Source organism: Pelodiscus sinensis, chromosome 6 (genome assembly GCF_052426305.1).
Source record: "Pelodiscus sinensis isolate ZL-2025 chromosome 6, ASM5242630v1, whole genome shotgun sequence".
Classification (NCBI taxonomy): Eukaryota; Metazoa; Chordata; order Testudines; family Trionychidae; genus Pelodiscus; species Pelodiscus sinensis.
Genome location: NC_143057.1, coordinates 101,228,738 through 101,248,587, shown reverse-complemented (window position 1 = coordinate 101,248,587; position 19,850 = coordinate 101,228,738). Strand labels below are relative to the sequence as shown.

Genomic DNA, 19,850 nt, shown 5'->3' with positions numbered 1-19,850 from the left:
GAATTAAAACATTATATTTAATTTCTGGGCTTATCACAACAGTGTTTAAGTTGCTTCATCTGAGCAATTTACATATGCCATAATCAGAAAACAAGTTACTAAGCTATGGGGAGAGGGAGATACATTAGAGGATAAGGATAGGGTCCAGAGTGACGTAGACAAACTAAACAATGAGAAGCCTTGTGACACCTTATAGACTAACACGTTTATTGGAGCATAAGCTTTCATGGGCAAAGACCCACTTTGCCCATGAAAGCTTATGCTCCAATAAATGTGTTAGGCTATAAGGTGCCACAGGGCTTCTCATTGCTTATGCAGATTCAGACTAACAGGGCTACCCCTCTGATTCTAGACGAAGTAAAGGATTTGGGCAAAAGACATCTGAGGAGGTTCAACAAGGACAAGTGCAAAGTCCTGCACTTGGAAAGGAAGAATCCCAAAGATTGTTGCAGGCTGGGGACCAATTGGCTAAGCAGCAGTTCAGCAGACAAGTACCTGGGGATTACAGTGGATGAAAAGCTGGATGAGTCAACTGGATATATGCCCTTGTGGCCAAGAAGGCTAATGACATATTAGGGTGCATTAAGAGGTGCACTGCCAGCAGATCTAGAAAAGTGATTGTTCCTCTTTATTCTGCACTGCTGAGGCCACATCTGGAGTATTGCATCCAGTTGTGTGCCTCTCCCACTACAGAAAGGATATCGACGCACTGGAGAGGGTCCAGTGGAGGGTAACCAAAATGATTAAGGAGCTGGAGCACATGACCTACGAGGAGAGGCTGAGGGATTTGGGCTTATTTAGTCTGCAGAAGACAAGGGGGGGAGGGGAATTTGATAGCAGCTTTTAATTACCTAAAGGAATGTTCCAAATAGGCTGGAGAGTCTGATTTTTAAGAATGTGTTACATGGCATGTTTAACAAATACTTTGTGAACATATTTGAGACAGTAGGTTGCTTGCAAGTTATTCACTTCAACCATATCTCTGTTTACTCATAAAGAGTGATTGGTCAGGTTTTGTCATGTGTTATTGTGTTGGCTTCTGATTGTATGACTTACTAAATAAAGAAGGGGCAAACATTTCTGCTTTAAATGTAAATATATACAAGAATTATCTTGGCTGCATATAGGTATTATCCAGAAAACTGATTCCCTAATGTTTGTGAACAAGCAAGTAAAAAGGGTGGGAATGTAGCCAAACTGAAAGATTTACAAGTGTGTGCATGAACAATTTTCCCCACTGTTCAGCTCTTGTATTGTAACTGAGTTTACCTAAATGCATAAATCAGCTCCCTAAGTATTTTAGGAGTCTATCCAGCTACATTTCTCTTTAAACATTCCCTCGTCAGTATACAATGTTGTGCCAAGAGCTGTATCTGTGTGATTTAGAGAATTTAAATAATTATGTAGGAGGATGGAAAATTAATTTAATAAAAATAAAATAGGTTTTATATTACTGAACAGTCTGTTGGTGCATTGCAAATATCACCAGTGCATAATGACTGAGATAAATCTTCTTATGTAACAGTTTATCAATGCTCTGCATGCCGTAACCTAAACTATAGTAAACAGCATCTCTGTAAAACCAATATATTTTAAGTACAATGACTGACAGATTAATAATTGATTTAGGAGAAGAGCAGACATATAAATAAAAGCTTGTTAAAACACTATCAAATACTTGCTTTGAGTGGAAGTTATTCTTCAACCATGCATACATATTCAAGTGTGACCATGCAGTTTGCATTGTTTTGGTGATAAAGACGCATCAAAACTAAGGTAACTATAGATATCTATTCACTTTTTTTAAACCTTGTTATCCAGTGGCCAGGGTAATGAGTGGTCTGTGAGCCCTATCGCACCCGAATCTTTAACTGCTAGGACAGAGTCCCTTCGCAGCGGGCAGCCAGGGAGGCTGATGGGCGCCCCAAAAGTCAGCCCCGTGGAGGCGGCACGACTCAATGCTCAGCTCTCCCTGTGTTTACCCCTGACCGTGGCAAGATAACCAAACCGGCTATGGTTCTTTTGATTGTGTTTGGTTCTCTTACAACAACAGAGGGCGTCAGGTTAAATCTTAAACAGTTACTATTTTATTGTTACAGGGCAAGCTTAGCTGTTAAATGTTACTGCTGTGTAACAGATAACACAGCCACTACAAAGACAATACAGAAAATACAATAAAAGTCACTTAAAGGTACCATGGAACCCTTTTGGTTCTCTGAGCTCTTATTGAATGCACGCAAAATAGACACCTAGCAGGTATATTCTCACCCCTGCGATCCTTACTCTGGCAAAGCCAGTGTTCCTCTCAATCCCAATGGGAAACAGTCGGTACGAGACGAAGGCGTCCCTAAAGTTTCGGGGGTCCAAGACCGCCTGACCAGCAGGTATATGGTTGGATCTCCAATTAGAGTGGGGCATAGGACCCCACTTTATACCCCTGTGGTCACGTAGACGCTTCTCTTGTCATAACATGCCAATTAAGTTGGAACGTCTTTGTGACGCCCGTTCCCACAGGGAGTTGCCAAACCTTAATTTGCACCCGTGAGGTGGAGGTAACTAAATCATTAGGGCTGGACATTCTTTTCTGATGGGGCGGCAGATTCCTCTTCTGGGACAGTGTGTAGGCGTATCAATTACTGGTACCAGCCAAGGGCAGCCCGAGGCCCCGATCATCTGCTGGTCCAATTGCGCTGTTATCTGATTTCTGTTTAGCATCCAGGGCCATAGTTATTCCAGCACCTCTGGAGGCCCTGGAGCCTTGAAGACAGAGTTTCATTCCCACGGATTCTCCCTCCCAAGAATTTCGGAGAGAGGAGGGGACAAAGTGGGGGGCGGGGCGTTTCTGTCTGGCTACAAACATGGAACCTGTAAATAATTATCTGATTTTCAATGGTGACTTCTTGAGATGTATATAATCTCCCATTCCAAATTTGTCTATATTTGATGAGTTAATTTGTCAACACTATTATAAATATCTGTCAGGTACTGAATAGAGTAGAATTTGGTTTTTTTTTTTTTCTGTACACCTTATGGCTTTTATCCTTGAGTGACAATTTATGCCCACAAATCAAACAGTTCACCATATAAGGATTAATATTTACACACAGAACAAATGGTAGTAATTAATGTTTGCCACCCTTTTTGAGGAATATTATGAAGTCCAATTTACATTTCTAAAAAACGATGGTCTTATCCCAACCAAGTATCTACCCCAAAATGAGTCTCTGAATTTGGAACATAATACAGTACATTATACCCGAGAAGATGAATAAAAATGTATTTGATGGTTATAACTTCACGTTATGCTCCAAGAATGGACCAAGAGTTTTCTGAATTTATTTTTTTTCCAATTACTCAATTACTTTTTTTGTAATTTCATGTAATATTTATTATTCAAGCTATGTTGTATAGTTGTGGTTAATTGGAACTCACATGATTGTTTTTAACCCCTGATTGGCAAAGTACAAGAATTAAATATTTGTGCATGCACCTTCAAAGTTAACTCTCTGTGAGTGTTTTTTTCTCTCATTCAAGGTGAATGGCCATATTTATACCCATTCCACAAAGTGAATTTCTTTAAAAATCAAAGTGACTATCAGTGTTTTTGCAGTAGTTTCTCAACTCTGTCATATAACATGTTCTCACCTAATTTATCTTTTTCATCTGTAGAAGCACTCAAATAAGGGTCTTGAAGTACTTTGCAATCATCAATAAGTGTAGGCTAAAGCAAGGCTAAACAAATACATTTTTTAAATAGACTTGACCATTTTTAGGGCTATGAAACTATTTTACGAACAATATATGACACAGTATAAAACATTACAGAAAACTTGAAATATGAGGTTTACTAAAAGCTTTGACTGAAGAAAATTCAGTGTTTGATTAAGTTCTGATTGCCTTGAAAATTGAAAGCATAAATAAATCTTACTTAATTTTAGTAGTATTATGGCTTTGAGAGATTGCAGTAACCTGTCTAGTGGGCAAGTAGCACTCTCAAAGCAGAACAAACGAAAAAGCACCACGTGAGCTCTCAAAATTGAGAAATTTTGCTTGCTTTGCATTAACTTCTTTACCACCAGCACAATGAAGGTTCTGTAAGTTTACAAATAAGAGCTTTTTCTTGTATTTATTTCACGTTTTTCTTTTGCATTTGCTGTGTAACCTTTGATGGTTATTCTATTTTCTTTTATTAGTTTCTGCCCCTTCACAAGCACACTGTTTCATGGAGGGATCCTAGTCTCTCCTTGTGAAGGTTGAAGCTGACCTATTTATAATGTGATTTTTAAAACTGCTTCCTAGCTTAATGAAAACTAAAGCCTTCCATGTGAAATATCATAGGTGTTATTTGAGTACACCATATAAATGGTTTAAGAGTGAAATTAACTCACTTCAAATATTCTCCTTCTTTTAGTTCATCTTAACTCCATATTGGCTCAGATTAGGAACTACACATTTGCTTCTCTTTGGTTTTGGCAAAGATCGGTATTGATGAATTGGTTAGAATCTGTAGAATTATTTAGTTTTTAATAGTGGTTTCATGTGTTGCACATTATGGATTCCACAAAGTTTATAAACTCAGTATGGACCTGATGCAGATGGCTAACGAGCCATAATGGGAAAAGTTCTGAGGTCAAAGGAAGGTCCTGTAATTTATGAATACTGTATATAGCATGGTTACTGGATAGTCACTGTGTGGCTTTACTGCATCACTGAGATGATTATTCTGTTATGCATATATTGATTTAATTTAATATCAGGTGGTTGGGAAATAAGCATGACAGTCTGATAGTGCTGCCAGATAAAACACTTCCTGGTAGATCCTCCAAGGGTTACGAAACAATGCACGAGCTACTAACTTAGAAGAACATACATTCCTAGGTTTCAGCCCAGTTACATAACTGTTTTGCCAATGATGCAAAAGAATAGCCCAAAAGGACTGAAAGAGTTTAAAAATGTTATGTCCAGGGATAGGGAGCTGTTGCAGAGAACAAATACAGGCATCTATACAAGATTAAGTTAGGTCCTCCTATGTATCTAGGGAATGGTGAGCTTTGCATAAGAGACCTGCATGGAACTCTTGTTTTGTTTTAGGATCCTGGGATTCTATCCCAAGGAAGGTAAAGGCATGGTGCCTAACACCTGATGGGGGGGCGGCAGGGGGGACGGGGACAATCAGAGAGACCAGAATGGAGTTCAGAGTTGCAGCTAGTTGCATAGCCATGACAAAACCAAAAAAGGGCACTTTGAGGGAGTAGAAGATAAGGAACCACATGGAGCAAAGTGTGGTCTGAGAAGAAAAAGGGCTAATTTAGTGGGATTCAATCTGTTCCCTAAATTAATCCAGTAAATCTACGCTACATTACTACTATATAGTTCTCTATGATGGGTAGAAAGATGGCATAGAGCTCTGTGAGAGGGACAGAAATAGGGAGGACGCAGCTGAAGGGGTTCACTGGGGAAGAGTGGTGTCCATCCTTGTACACCTGGAAATTCCATATTGAATGATGCGTAAGTGTTTAATTAAAAAATTATATTTCAAATTAGGCTGTAAATTTCTATTGACTACCTAAGAAGAAAACATCTTGAGTCAACTATGTAGTTAACCTTGAAATTAAAAGTTAAGGTTTTACTTAAAAATATCAGATTTCTAGAACATTTGGAAATATAGTCAAAGTAACCTTATATTTTTGACCCACTGTCACCAAAGAACTGCCGAAAATCCTATCATCAGAAAATATATAGCATCATGATATTAGGAGCACTGAAAACTAAGCTATGATCAAACTTAATTATCTTACTTTTATAGACAAGCTGATAGAACGTACACTGCTATAGCTTTTAAACATCAGTTCACCTGTTACTTCATATTACTACACAGACTTTGGGGGATAGATGTGTCTGTCTGTATCTGCAAAAACAATAAGTAGTCGTATGGCACCTTAAAGACTAAGGGTATGTCTACACTACCACCCTAGTTCGAACGAGGGTGGTTAATGTAGTCATTCGCAGTTGCAAAGGAAGCCCGGGATTTAAATATCCCGGGCTTCATTTGCATCTTGCCGGGCACCGCCATTTTTAAATCCCCGTTAGTGTGGACTCCGTACCTGCAGCTACACGCGGCACGGAGTAGGTAGTTCGAATTAGGATAATTCGAACTACAGTAGGTAGTTCGAATTAGGATAATTCGAACTACCGTTACTCCTCGTGGAACGAGGTGTACCGGTAGTTCGAATTAGAAAGCATGTAGCTGCAAACTACCGGTACACCTCGTTCCACGAGGAGTAACGGTAGTTCGAATTATCCTAATTCGAACTACCTACTGTAGTTCGAATTATCCTAATTCGAACTACCTACTCCGTGCCGCGTGTAGCTGCAGGTACGGAGTCCACACTAACGGGGATTTAAAAATGGCGGTGCCCGGCAAGATGCAAATGAAGCCCGGGATATTTAAATCCTGGGCTTCATTTGTAACTTCGAATGACTACATTAACCACCCTAGTTTGAACTAGGGTGGTAGCGTAGACATACCCTAACAGATTTATTTGGGCATAAGCTTTTGTGGGTTAAAACCACTTTGTCAGATTCATGGAGTGGAAATCACAGAGGCTGGCATTTGTCAGATGCATGGACCATCCTGGTCTGATACCCTTGTGACCTGAGTGGTCCCAAAGCAGAGAGCTCTTCCGGGGCTTACCTCCTGGCTACTGGACTTACACATATTAGGGTTTCACGAGGCATACCTGCACCGATCGACAAAGGCTTCCTTGTCGACAGCGGCGAGTCCAGACTGCCCCGATCTGCCAACAAACAGCTGATCATCAGCTGGTCGGCAGAGCGCAGCAGCCATTTAAATTTAAATGAAGCCACGATTATTTAAATCCCTTTGCCGATCTGTCTAATCTACATGCCTCCGTCGACGGAGGCATGTAGTCTAGACACACCCTTACTGCGTAAGGCTCTTTCACTGGTAAAAGACTGCACAAACCTGCAGAGTGTAAGGTAATGCCTGAGCCCATGGAAATGTGAGGGCACCTATATTGAGAGAGTGATGTCTGAGCCCTAGAAATGGGTAAAAATGGGTACTTGCTAAAGTGTGTGAATGACATATAATGTTGTATAGATAGCACAAATATTTGAAGATCATACTACAATTCAAGTAGGGCCTTATTCATGGATTATTTTTTCAGGGGTTATTCCCAGTGGGCAATCTACATCTTTACATTTATTATTTTGACAAATAAATGAGACAATGTTTGTTTCTCTTAGTAGCTTTTAAAATGAGCTATATGCAGATGATTGCCTCCTCAACTTCCTGCCACTTTCCTCCTCACCCCTCACTTCCCCCATCATCCACCCTGCCACTCACTTCCTCACCTGAATATCAGGACAAAGAATGTGAGATTTCTAAACTAAGGATGTTAAATAGCGTGTAATTCACTAATTGAATAGCTGAGGCATTTTTGCATCGACTATTTGATTAGTTGATAAGGTGTCGCCGCCCCTTTGAAACACCACCACGGTGTTTCAAAGGAGCAGAGCTGGAGGGAGACCGGGATCAGCTGAGCTTTGAAATGCCACAGCGGTGTTTCAAAGGGGCAGCATCGCACAGCTGAACCCTGGCTCCATGTGGTGCTGCCCCTTTGAAACTTCACCATGGCATTTCAAAGTAGCAATGCCACATGGAGTCTGGGGTCATTTCAAAGTGGCAGCACTGCACGGAGCCCAGCGCCATGGGCTCCGTACAGCGCTGCTGCTTTGAAGTACCCCCTTTCTTTCCCTCTCCTTGCTGCCTCTATCTGATAGAGGCAGCAAGGGGGGGAGGAGGAGGGAAGCAACTAGTCAACTATCCTGTCAACTATCCAATAAGCATTTGCTTATCAGATAGTCAACTAGTTCGACTATCCAATAAACATTTTATCGGATAGTCGACTAGTCCTTAACATCCCTATTCTAAACCTAGCTACAGTACTTATGCAAGGTTTATGAATATGAAGTGCTTTCCAAAATCTGAGTGAAATGAAAGGTGGAACATGTTTTCAGAAGTCTTAAAAGAGTAACACTGAAGCACCAAAGAAGAAAAATAAACCTTTTGCTGGTGGTATCTGACTCAGTTTAAGAAAATGAACATGCATCTATTTGACTGCTTTGGACTGTTATCAAGCAGAACACAATCTCAGCATACAATCATAGAAGATTAGGGCTGGAAGAGACCTCAGGAGATCATCTAGTTCAACACACTGCTCATAGTAGGACTTTCTCCAACTAAATCATTCCAACCAGGGCTTTATCAAGCCTCACCTTAATCTCTAAGGATGTAGATTCCACCACCTCCCTAGGCAACCCTTTCCAGGACTACACCACCCTCTAAGGCTATGTCTAGACTACGTGGAAGATTTAAAAGAGGATATGCAAATTCTGCAGTAATTTGCATATCTTCTGATCTCACTTTTGAAAGCAGAGCTTTTGAAAGTGAAAGTAGTTGGGACATGGCTTTTTTGGCAAAATCCACCCTTTTTGAAAAGCTGCATAAACCTCATTTTTTGAGGAAGAGCGGCTCTTTGGAAAGGGGGGGGGTGGAGTTTGCTGAAAAAGCAACGTCCTGACTACTTTCACTTTCAAAAGTGAGATCGGAAGAAGATATGCAAATTCCCACGGAGTCTAGATGAGCCCCTAGTGAAATAGTTTTTTGTAATATCCAACTTTGATCCCCCCCAACTGCAACTTGAGACCACTGCTTCTTGTTCTGTCATCTGCCACAACTGAGAATAGCCTGACTCCATCCTCTTTGGAACCCTCTCCACTTGAGGTAGTTGCAGGCTGCTATCAAATTCCCCTTCATTTTTCTCTTCTGCAGAGTAAGTAAGTCCAATTCCCTCAGCTTCTTCTCATTGATATGGTCTCGCATGACCTTGTTATCAATAAACTAGGGAAATACAACTTGGATGGGGCTACTATAAGGTTGGTGCATAACCGGCTGGATAACCGTTCTCAGAGAGTAGTTAGTAATGGTTCACAGTCGTGCAGGAAGTGCATAACAAGTGGGGTTCTTCAGGGGTCTGTTTTGGAACCAGTTCTGTTCAATACCTTCATCAACGATTTAGATGATAGCATAAACAGTACGCTTATTAAGTTTACAGATGATACCAAGCTGGGAGGGGTTGCAGCTGTTTTGGAGAACAGGGTCATAATTTAAAATGATAAACTTGAAAATGGAATGAAGTTCAATAAGGACAAATGCAAAGTACTCCACTGAGGAAGGAACAATCAGTTTCACATATACAGAATGGCAAGTGACTATCTAGGAATGAGTACTGCAGAAATGGAGCTAGGGTCATAGTGGACCACAAGCTAAATATGAGTTAATAGTGTGACAGCTGCAGGGAAAAAAGAGCAACAAACATGATTCTGGGATGCACTAACACGAGTGTTGTGAGCAAGACAAGAGAAATCATTCTTCTGCTCTACTCTGCACTGATTAGGCCTCAATTGGAGTATATGTCCAGTTCTGGGCACCATATTTCAAGAAAGATGTGGAGAAACTGGAGCAGAGCAGCAAGAAGAACAACAAAAGTTATTAAAGGTCTAGAAAACATGAGCTATGAGGGAAGACTGAGGGAATTGGTCTTGTTTAGTCTGGAAAAGAAAAGACGGAGGGTATGTCTACACTACCACCCTAGTTCGAACTAGAGTGGTTAATGTAGGCAACCGAAGTTGCAAATGAAGCCCAGGATTTAAATATCCCAGGCTTCATTTGCATCTTGCCGGGCGCCGCCATTTTTAAAGCCCCGGTAGTTCGGACTCCGTGCCTAATCCGAACTACGTACTCCGTGCCGCGTGTAGCCGTGGGCACGGAGTCCGAACTACCGGGGCTTTAAAAATATTTAAATCCCGGGCTTCATTTGCAACTTCGTTTGCCTACATTAACCACCCTAGTTCGAACTAGGGTGGTAGTGTAGACATATCCTGAGAGAGGACATGATAGTGGTTTTTAGGTTTCTAAAAGCGTGTCATAGAGAGGAGGGGGAAAATTGTTCTCCTTGGCCTCTGATGATAGGACAAGAAGCAATGAACTTAAACTGCAGCAAGGGAGGTTTAGGTTGGACATTAGGAAAAACTTCCTAACTGTTATTGTGGTTAAACACTGGAGTAAATTGCCTAGGGAGGTTGTGGAATCTCCATTAGTGAAGATATTTAAGAGCAGTTTGGATAGACATGTATCAGGGATGATCTAGATCAGTGTTTTTCAACCAGTAGTACGAGTACCCTTAGGGGTACTCGAGAGAAGTCTGGGGGGTACTTCAATACAACTGAAATTTTTAGAAAACTGAATTTTTGTTTTAAAGTTTATAGTGCTTTATTATTTTTGCACTTTTTACACCCAAAAATGTTATCGGCCGCCTGGCTATGATTAAGTTGTTTAAACAAATATGTTGTATTGGTAAAAAAAAAAAATGTCTCTCTGAAAACTGTAGGTACTGGGGGTACTTATAATTTTTTTAAAGGAGTATTTTATAAAATAAAGGTTGAGAAACACTGATCTAGATGGTACTTGGTCCTGCCGTGAGGGCAGGGGTCTGGACTTGATGATTTCTCAAGGTCCCTTCTGGTGTGTCTACACTAGGGATGTTAAATATCTGTTAATTTAATAGTCGATTAATCTCATGAATGATCATTGGCTTAGTTGACTATTCTATAGTCCCCAGGCAGCCTCTGCCCGGGGGTAGGTGTCTGAGGTCCTAGACCTGGCACAAGCTGGAACTGAGTCGGGCTGCCTGCTTTCTTGGCTCCTAATACACCTTAAATGCAGAGCCACTGCGAGGGTAGGTCTAGGACCTAGTATAAGCCAGGACTGAGCTGGGCTGCTGGCTAGCCTGCTAAAAAGTGTACTGGCATGGGGTGGGGTGTGTGTGGGAAATGTGTGTAGCCTATAGCATTAACCTATAACCTTTTGGTTAGTGGTTAATCAACTATATTATTATATCCCTAGTCTATACAGCCAAGTTATTTCGGAATAATGGCCGTTATTTTGAAATAACTATGTGAGCATCTTCCATTATTTGGAAATAATTTTGAAATAACGGATGGCTTATTCCAGCTTCTGTAAACCTCATTCTACAAAGAATAATGCCTATTCTGAAATAGCTATTTCAAAATAAGGCATGTGTAGACGCTCCACTTCTGCTATTTCAAAATAGCCACCTACCAAGGTCATTCTAAGTTATTCCTCCTGGGGCTCTAAATCGAGATAGTACTTCTACATTAGGGAAGCCTGCCTCAGATTAATTTTGAGGCTTCCCTGCAGTGTAGATGTTCTATTTTGAAATAAGCTATTTTGGAATAACCTTTCCAGAATAGCTTATTCCAAAATAACTGTGCAGTGTTGATATAGCTTCTATGATTCTATGATATTAGAGGGCTGGGACACATGACTGCATTTTTATTATTCTCCGCTGGATCATCTCCAGTTTGTCCACATTCTTCCTGTAGTGGGGGGCTCCAAAACTGGATGCATGGACACACATGCTCTAGCATGTTGACAGAAGCATGAAGGAACATATGACTCTTTAGCACATATGGCACAATTATCTTGACATGCTAACTACAACATGCCATGCAAACACCTGTTCTCATTTTCAGGTATCATTGTAAACAAGAAATGGGCAGCATTTCCTGCAAATGGAACCAAACTTGTTTGAGTGATTGACTGAACAAAAAGTGGGACAGAGTGGACTTGTAGGCTCTGAAGTTCTATATTCTGTTTTTGAATGTAGTTATTTTTGTATACAACTCTACATTTTAAGTTCAACTTTCATAATAAAAAGATTGTGCTATGGCACTTGTATTAGGTGAATTGAAAAACACTATTTCTTTATTTTACAGTGCAAATCTCTCCATCTATATTAGTGACTGTCTATCTGTCTGAGTCCATTTGTTCAAAAATCCCTCCAAATAGTAAGAGTTAGGGCCACCAAATTCGGTGTGCAGCTTCCTCTTGTCCTAACTTAAAGCAAGGTCACGGTTTGGTTGTGCCAGAACAACTGGAAGTCCTGAGAAAGGGACCATTTTCCCTAACATTCAAAGGTAGGGGCTACCGTTTGAAGGGATGTGATATGAGGCATTGGAGATAGAGAGCCTGCAGAAGAGTTATCCTGCAGAGTGCCCACTGGGGGCAGCTGTACCATCAAGGGAGTGGCCAACAGGTCTGGGCTCTGCCATCTTGCCTGCAGCACACAGTAAATAACTCCCTACCCCAACCCCCCCTTCTCGGCTCTTGTCCACAGTGCTGGAGGGGGATGCCTCAGGTGAATGGAGAAAGGGGGCTGGAAGGAGAGGCTGGGAGCAGAGAAAATGCCCTTGGTGCCCAGGGGAAGGAGCGGGGGAGGAGGGAGAAAATACCTCTTACAGCTGGAGGAAGAGAAAAGGCCCATGCTGGATGGTCCTCCTACTCTGAGTCCCTCCTTACCCCCACAACCCTCACTCTCACACCCTCCTTCCCCCAGGCTCCCATATTCCTTCTTCACATCCCCTTGGCCCTTCCCTGATTTGCACACCCTTACACAACCAACTCCATACCCTGAAGGACCCAGGCAATGCTGGGTAAGTCTGTTAGTATTTGTAAAAAAAAACCCAAAACCTATTAAGTAAGCACTCTATACTTCATATTCTGTAACTGAAATACAAATGTATGAAAAGGTAGAAAATATTTAAATAAATGATATTGTATTATTGTTTAACAGCACAATTAATTGCATGATTAATAATGATTAATTTTAATCACTTGACAGACCTAGTTCCAGCCCACTCAATTAGCCTCATTAGCATAGGGACTACAATTGACAGGTACTCTTTTTCTTTGTCTCCCTTCTTTTTCTGAGGGTTCTTTCCCTTTTTTTCCTCAATTCAAGCTCATCTCATCTGAAGTGGGTTTTTCCCATGAAAGCTTATGTTACTTTCTCTTTTTCTCTGTCTCTAAGGTGCTACAGAACTACTTGTTTTTAAAGTTACAGACTCACATGGCTACCACTCTGAGAATAATAAAAACCAGTGGGTCTACTCATTGAGTCGCTTAGTTCTGCCACCCTTATTCACTGGTGAGTAGTACCTTCCTGTGCAAGTAGTCTACTTGCGTAAAAGGACTTGGACAATGTAAAGGAGACAGAATCTGGTGGTGAGATCAAGAAGCTGCAATCTTAAGCTTTGGTTAAATAGCTTTCAAGCATCATTTCAACATGCTTCCTTTTGGACGTCTTTTAACATATCTTTTCTTACACTGATATAACTCCATTGACTTAAGCTGAATTACCTGATTTACATCAAACGAGAGAATAATCTGCCTCACAATTAATTCAATCACTGTTTCATTGACTGAAAGAGCTGATCTCAACATATAGTAGAAATGACATGCATTGAACATTTCAGGATCAAACCCATTCCACTCTCCAATAATATTGCTTTCATGTTTCTCAGTTATCCATAGTTCAGTCTGAGTTCACCTGGAACCTTAAATTATTTGTAAAGCTTTTAAGATATTTATATTGACATTGATATAATGTGCAACATCACTTTGGCTACAGTATATGGTTTGTGCAGAAAGAGGCTTTGTTACAATAAAAGTTAGGATATTAGTTTTATTCACAAGTTTCTGAATGTTTTGAAAGACTGGGTGTTTTATTTGGTTTTCAGCTCAATAATATTATCTTGTTGGTTTTACAACAGGTTACAATGTCAATCCATTTTCATGAATTTGGGGGATCATAAATCCTAATAATGTTATGCTGGACTCAATTGCCCACAGTGTAACTGCACAACTGTCAGCAGATAATCTGGAGATCAAACTGGCTCATTACCTAAAAATGTAAACTAAGGCACTGAGCTTGGCTCGCAATTAATAAACAAAATATGTTGAAATAGACATTTGCACTGGGTTTTCTACTTTATTTGAGACTGTGTGGTGAAATTATGGACTAAATTCATCTCTGTTAGCTTCACTGAAGCCAGTGGTGTTGCTTTATAGATTAAGGTTTTATTCACTAGTGTCTGGTCTATGAAATTTTACTGTGGCTGAAGAGAGAAGACATCAATCATGTTAAGAGATATGATGCTGGAAAAAGGGCTGGTCAGTGAAGAACAGGATAAATCCTGTACAGAATCATGTCAGCTATTTAAACTCTCACTGTGGTTAAACCCATCGTGTAGCAGTAAGGGGAGACAAGTGGCCACTCACAGGACTTTAATCATAATTAGCAGATGCAATTGAAACATGGCTTACCTTGATTTGTACTGAGCACTAACCTCCAGAATACTGTACATTAGGAGAAAGGAAAAATGCAGCAGAGATGGCATTCATTATATAGCAACCTGTCATCTGATCTGGAATGGACACTAATGACAAACAGCAAGGGGCTAAAATTAGAGAGTAACCTTTGATGATACCTGCGGGGTCTTTTTATTACACTTTGGTCAAAAACTGTATGTGCCAATAAAGTATCATTATTAAATTGTGTCAGTTAACACTATTAACTGTCTTCAGCCACAGTAAAATCTTAAGGGTATCTTAGACCAGGGATCTCAAACTCCTGACTCACGGACCATCTACAGGCCAGAGTATATTTGCAATCTGGCCTGAGAGACCTGGTGGCCCAAGAGGGTGTGTCTAAACCCAGCTCCAAGCCTCTCCCCTTCCTGCCACCATCCTTCCCTCTGCCCTCCATGGCACCCCGTTTCCCAAGAGACACGGATTTAGGAATTATCCGGAGGGGGGAGGGAGTTGGCATAGGATGGCGGCAGTTGTCGGCACCCCCCAGCTCCAACAAGAAATGGCTTCCTCTGCTGAATAATGACATCACCTCAAGTATCACTGAAATTTTGTTTGGAAAAACTGAATGTTGTTTCTGTTTGCTTAGTGGTGGAGATTCTAAGCACAATATAGTATTTGTCAGACTAGAACTACTTTGATTGTTTTCAGGGTGCATCTGTTTACTAATCTCTGTTCCCTGTTGTTATTTTTTCTTGTTTAATGAAATTGTAGCAAGGATAAATATGAAACACCAGAAAAAGTAATTTATAGCATTATTTTTGGAGTATATTTACACTTTAAAGCACATCCTAAAATAAAGATCACATTTATTCCCTGGTGTCAGAATCAACATGTGATTAATAAGGACTTGCCTAATGAAAATACTCCAAAGCAATTGTACTTAATAATGAATAATCCATGACAACTAATTAAATCTGGTGAGGATTCTTTTGATTTTTTTAAAACAAATGGTCTTGTATGTTCACTCCCGTTTACTTATTATGAGCTTCAGAGGACTAGCCGAGTTAGTCTGTAACTGGAAAAACTTAAAAAAACAACAAATAGCCTTGGAGCACCTTAGAGACTAACAAAACATGAGTTATTCACCTAGCTCATGGGCTGATGGAGGTAATTGGTTTTGCAGGCATGGAGTGAGATTTTTGCCAGTCCTTTTGAATTGTGTTATAAATAAGTAAATAACTATTATATTAGGGTAGCACATATAGGGTTCAGTCTGAACTCCCTAGCACTCCAGTGCTAGGCACTGTACAACAGAGTAAAAGTCCCTTCTTTGAAAAGGTTACTTCCTAGAAATAGAATTGTCAAACAATGGTGGAAAAGGGATGTGATATATAACCTTTTGTATCTTATTCTGATTACACTGCATAATTGGTTACCTGGTAAGTATTAGGCTTACCGGAATGCTTACCAAATGACTGACTGGATGGCCAGCCATGCTGGGTGGGTGGAGCCATGGGTGTGTGGGAGAAGCTCCGGCAGGCAGGTGGGGTGTTCAGTTCAGTTGTCCTGAGTTGTCCTGCCAGTGGTTAAGCAGTATAATTTTAATCATTTAACTAGTTAACAATTTTAATGAATATTTACATCCCTAAATCAGAGATGGGTGAGCAATTTAATATTCATATAGGGATGTAAAATCCTGTTTAATTAGTTAACTGGTTAAATGTTAAGTTTAACCGGTTAACTGATTAGACAAGAGTGGGTGGGTGCTGCTCCAGCCCAGCTCCAGTCCCAACCCCCACCGTGAGCAGGGGCTGTTCCAGTCCAGTTGCTTCTGGCCCCTTGCAGGGCTGCTAGCTCTCAGCCTGTGTGAGGTAGGAAGTGGCAGCACTACATGGGACTGCTGTGATGCTGAAGCAGCCTTCCACCTGGGTCGAGGTCTGTTCCACAGCTACTGGATAACTGATTACCCGAGTGCGAGAAACAAGTTTCTTCCACACGGGATTGTAAGCAACAAGTAGCCAGAGGCCCCCTGCTTCCATACCCGTTAACACTCTAGCTCGTTGGGGAGAGAGGAGTAGGGGCGCGCGTGCGTGTGTGTGTGTGGAGCACGGGAAAGTGAAGAGGATGAGTTCACTGGGGTACAGGAATATCAAAAGTAGTAATGAGTGAGGGAGAAGGAGAGAATTTGAAATGGTGAGAGAATTGGCAAGGAGAAAAAACAACCAGTCTCAACAGAAAAAAGTTGTTGGACATCACTACTCCTGGTACACCATTTGACGGCTCACCAAAGGGGTCTCCCATACAGTACCAGGTTTATGGGTGATGGCCACCCAAGGGTCTAGCCACCCAAGGGTCTAACTTGGCTTCACCTCCACCCTTCTACTGCTTGCCTGCACTCTGAGAACACCAACTGTGTAAGGGAGAGCTGCCTAGTGCTCTGACTTTGGGACAGAGGAGAGGCCCAGGGAGCTCTTGCCCCATCTGGAGGATCTGCAAGAAGGTCCCTGGGCTGGTCTAGGGAGGAGGAAGAGCCCTGGTTGGACTTCAATCCCCTCCCCACAAGGCTCCTCCTGGGGTGGGAGGTGTGGGAGACAGGACTCAGAAGTATATTTGCTCCAGTGGCTGGGTCCAGCCCTGGCTGTCCGACTGCCAGGGGCCTTGCAGGTATCAGAGAACCCAACTGCCCCCTTCTGGGGCTCTGAAGCTCTGTTGCCCCCACCCGATGCTGGTCTTGTATGTTTGTTCTCCAGTTGCTTCCTACATATGGTCTCTCTCCCCGTCCCCCTTCCTCCCCTCCACGCGCCCTCTTTGGCTTCGTGCCTGGGGGCACCATAGGTGTCACTCTCGGCGACGGCTTCCCGCCTCGTGCCCCTGAGGCCTCGCTCTCCCTTAGACCTGTGCTCAGCCGCCCCGGCTCGGATCGCTGGCCCTTTGCGTCGCTGCCATTGGGCGCCTGTCACCTCTGCGCCAGAAGGAAGCCGCGGGCTGGAGAGCGGCGGCGGCGGCTGTCTCCATTGCACATGCTGCTTGAGTGCTGCCAGCCTTGGGCAGCAGCTGCCTCCCCTCCACCTCCGCTGGGTGCCTTGGCGCTGGGCGGCGCCGCCGGCTGGTTTGACACCCGCAGATAACAGTAGCCGGTAGCAGCAGCAGCAGGGCGAAGTACGTGTGGCAGGCGGAGTGTCTGTCTGGGGCTGGGAGCAGCAGCAGCAGCGAGGGGAGGGTCTGCGGCTTGACGTAGCTGCAGCAGCAGTCTCGGCCTCTCCGGGAGTGACTGTGTGTGCGCGCCTCGCTCGCCTCGCTGCTCCGGCCACCGCTGGGGATTGTTGTTGTTGCCGGTTGTCTCTGGCTCAGGCAGCCCAGCACGGCCAGGAGTGGAGGGGCAGGAATGTGAGCAGTTCGTGTCGGGGCTGCGTGCGTGCGGGGGTTTCCGTGTCAGCCCTGCCACCACCAGCATCCTCATCAGCTGGCTCTGTTGTCAGGCAAGGAGGAAATTGCAACATCTGGGCGGTCACTCTGGGAATGCAACATCGGCTTCCTCCTTCACCCGAGTGGATCACTTTGGAGGTGGAAATACTTCTGCAGTCGAGCCAGAGGGTCCATTTTATAACTGACTGTTGAAAGTGGAAGAGGAGGGGGTGGGGTAGGGATAAAGGCTGTTTTCCCCCTTGGGATTTATTTCATGGGGATGTGTTCAAGACAAGAGAGGATTCAGAAGGATATTGACATTGTGATCCAAAAGTGCAAGGCGGAGAAGGACTGCCTGTTTGTAGGTGAGTTTTCCGTACCAATTACCACTCTCTTCCGCTCCCTCTGCCTGCTTCAGACGTTTTCCCAGCGCGACATGTTTGGTTGGGGTTCACTTATCCCATTTCGGCTGTCATTTTGCAACAGTTACAGTGGTGGTCTTTGCCAATTAAGTGTGTGTATGAGTGTAATAAGTCCCTATCCTCCCCCCACCACACACACAGATACAGAAGTGGAATGTATCTAAAGCACTGGGAGCAATGCAACACAGAAATGTATCTATTCTGAGCATATGTCACCGCGACAGTCCTCAGATCAGAGAGAGCCCCTCAGTCCACGGTCGTTTTTAATGCGATCACCGAGACTTTTTGTTTGGATCCGAGTTGCTTTGCGCAGTTGACGATGGTGATGGACTACACCCCGGTTTGTAGCTGCTGAGGTTAGGTCGTTGTCATTTGGGACTGTTTAGCTATTGCAGTAGGGGAAATGAGAGCTTTTTGGCCGTCTAGTTCCCTAAATGTATTGATCCACAGCCGGAATATTAGCAGGTCATAAACATACCCTTTAAATTCAAAGCCTTTGTGTATTCATGTTGTTTTATGGTGATCACAATTTACAGTATTTGATTTGCCTGAGCTGCCTAGCTTGTTGCTGCCTGTTGCCTTCACTGACAATGGAAATTCCTGCTGTTGCCATAGCACCGGGGCACTTGTTGCAAGTGTGTGGGGGGGAGTTCCTCCTGCAGGCTTCTCTAATGCATCTTAACCCCCCTTACCACTAGAATGAGGGCGAGTGGAACCTCAGATATTTTAGACAAACCCAAAGAACTAGAAATGATCATTTATAATAATGCAAGTCTTTATATTTTAGATTTCAGGTACTCAGACTCCACCTTTACCTTCACCTATATTGGAGGCTCCAAAAGGTACTTATCTGTAATAATGAGTAACTTCATTTCTCATTCACTGGCTAGTGTTTCCTTTATTCTTTATTATAGGACAATAATTACCTTTTCTTTTTCAATAAAAGCAAATGATTAATCCAATGGGACATAAATAACAGAGAGAGTGTTGGGTCTGAGCAGGTGATCTATGAGGTGATCCCATTCATCAGAGATTCATTCATCAGAGTTTTGCTCAGTGTAACTTACCGGTCTTGATACTCAGTTTACAAAATATATGTAAAATTATGACCTTGTGCAAATGGTATAGAAAAACAAAACCAAAAATCATTGAATGCAAAATGTTAGTATGTTTTAAAAATGACCATAAGCTGCCTAACAGAAATTTTATTCTGTTACACCAATGTAACAGAGAGCAACACTTCCTCCTAAGAGATACAAAATATTTTTCAATAAACCAAATTAACAGTATAGATTAAGTAAATAAAAATGTCAGTACAATTTATGAGACAGATAACAATCATTTAAACAACCAAATATTAATCTAAATATTGCTTGTATGCATATTTTAGTGTATTCACAAATTATGATGTATATGTTAATGGATACTAATTTTTGTTATTTGCATGGGGATTGCAATTTGTTTTCAATTGCATTTCATTACTTTGTTATATCTTTAGCCTGGATTCTGCATACCTGTTTGTTTTCAAAGGAATTGAGATATTTTTAAATTTCCTGTTGTGAATGGCTTTTTTCCAGCTATTTGTTTAGTTTATTAATTGATATTGTGTTTGTGTTCATTTAAAATAAAACAAATAGTAAAGTATAGCTAGGCTTATCAGAATTCAATTTTTAAAAATAATTTTATATAATCAATATTTATTTTTAAGCATTTCCCCCCATTTTTATTGATTTTCAAAACTCACTATTGTAGGAAATTATAGGGGA

General features: G+C 41.9%; 1 protein-coding gene across 2 annotated transcripts in view; it reads left to right on the top strand.

The window, feature by feature from the left end:
* Positions 1-19,850, top strand: part of PARP8 (poly(ADP-ribose) polymerase family member 8) — a 223,060-nt gene that overhangs the window by 36,639 nt on the left and 166,571 nt on the right. The window contains exons 1-2 of one of the 2 annotated variants that reach the window (XM_006139520.5): positions 17,505-18,027; positions 18,872-18,926. The exons of the other annotated variant lie outside the window; for it this stretch is intronic. Coding sequence (XP_006139582.1) covers positions 17,937-18,027; positions 18,872-18,926 — 146 coding nt within the window. The 5' untranslated portion in view covers positions 17,505-17,936. Of the gene's footprint in view, positions 1-17,504; positions 18,028-18,871; positions 18,927-19,850 lie in introns of those variants that run through there. 2 annotated transcript variants of the gene reach the window in all.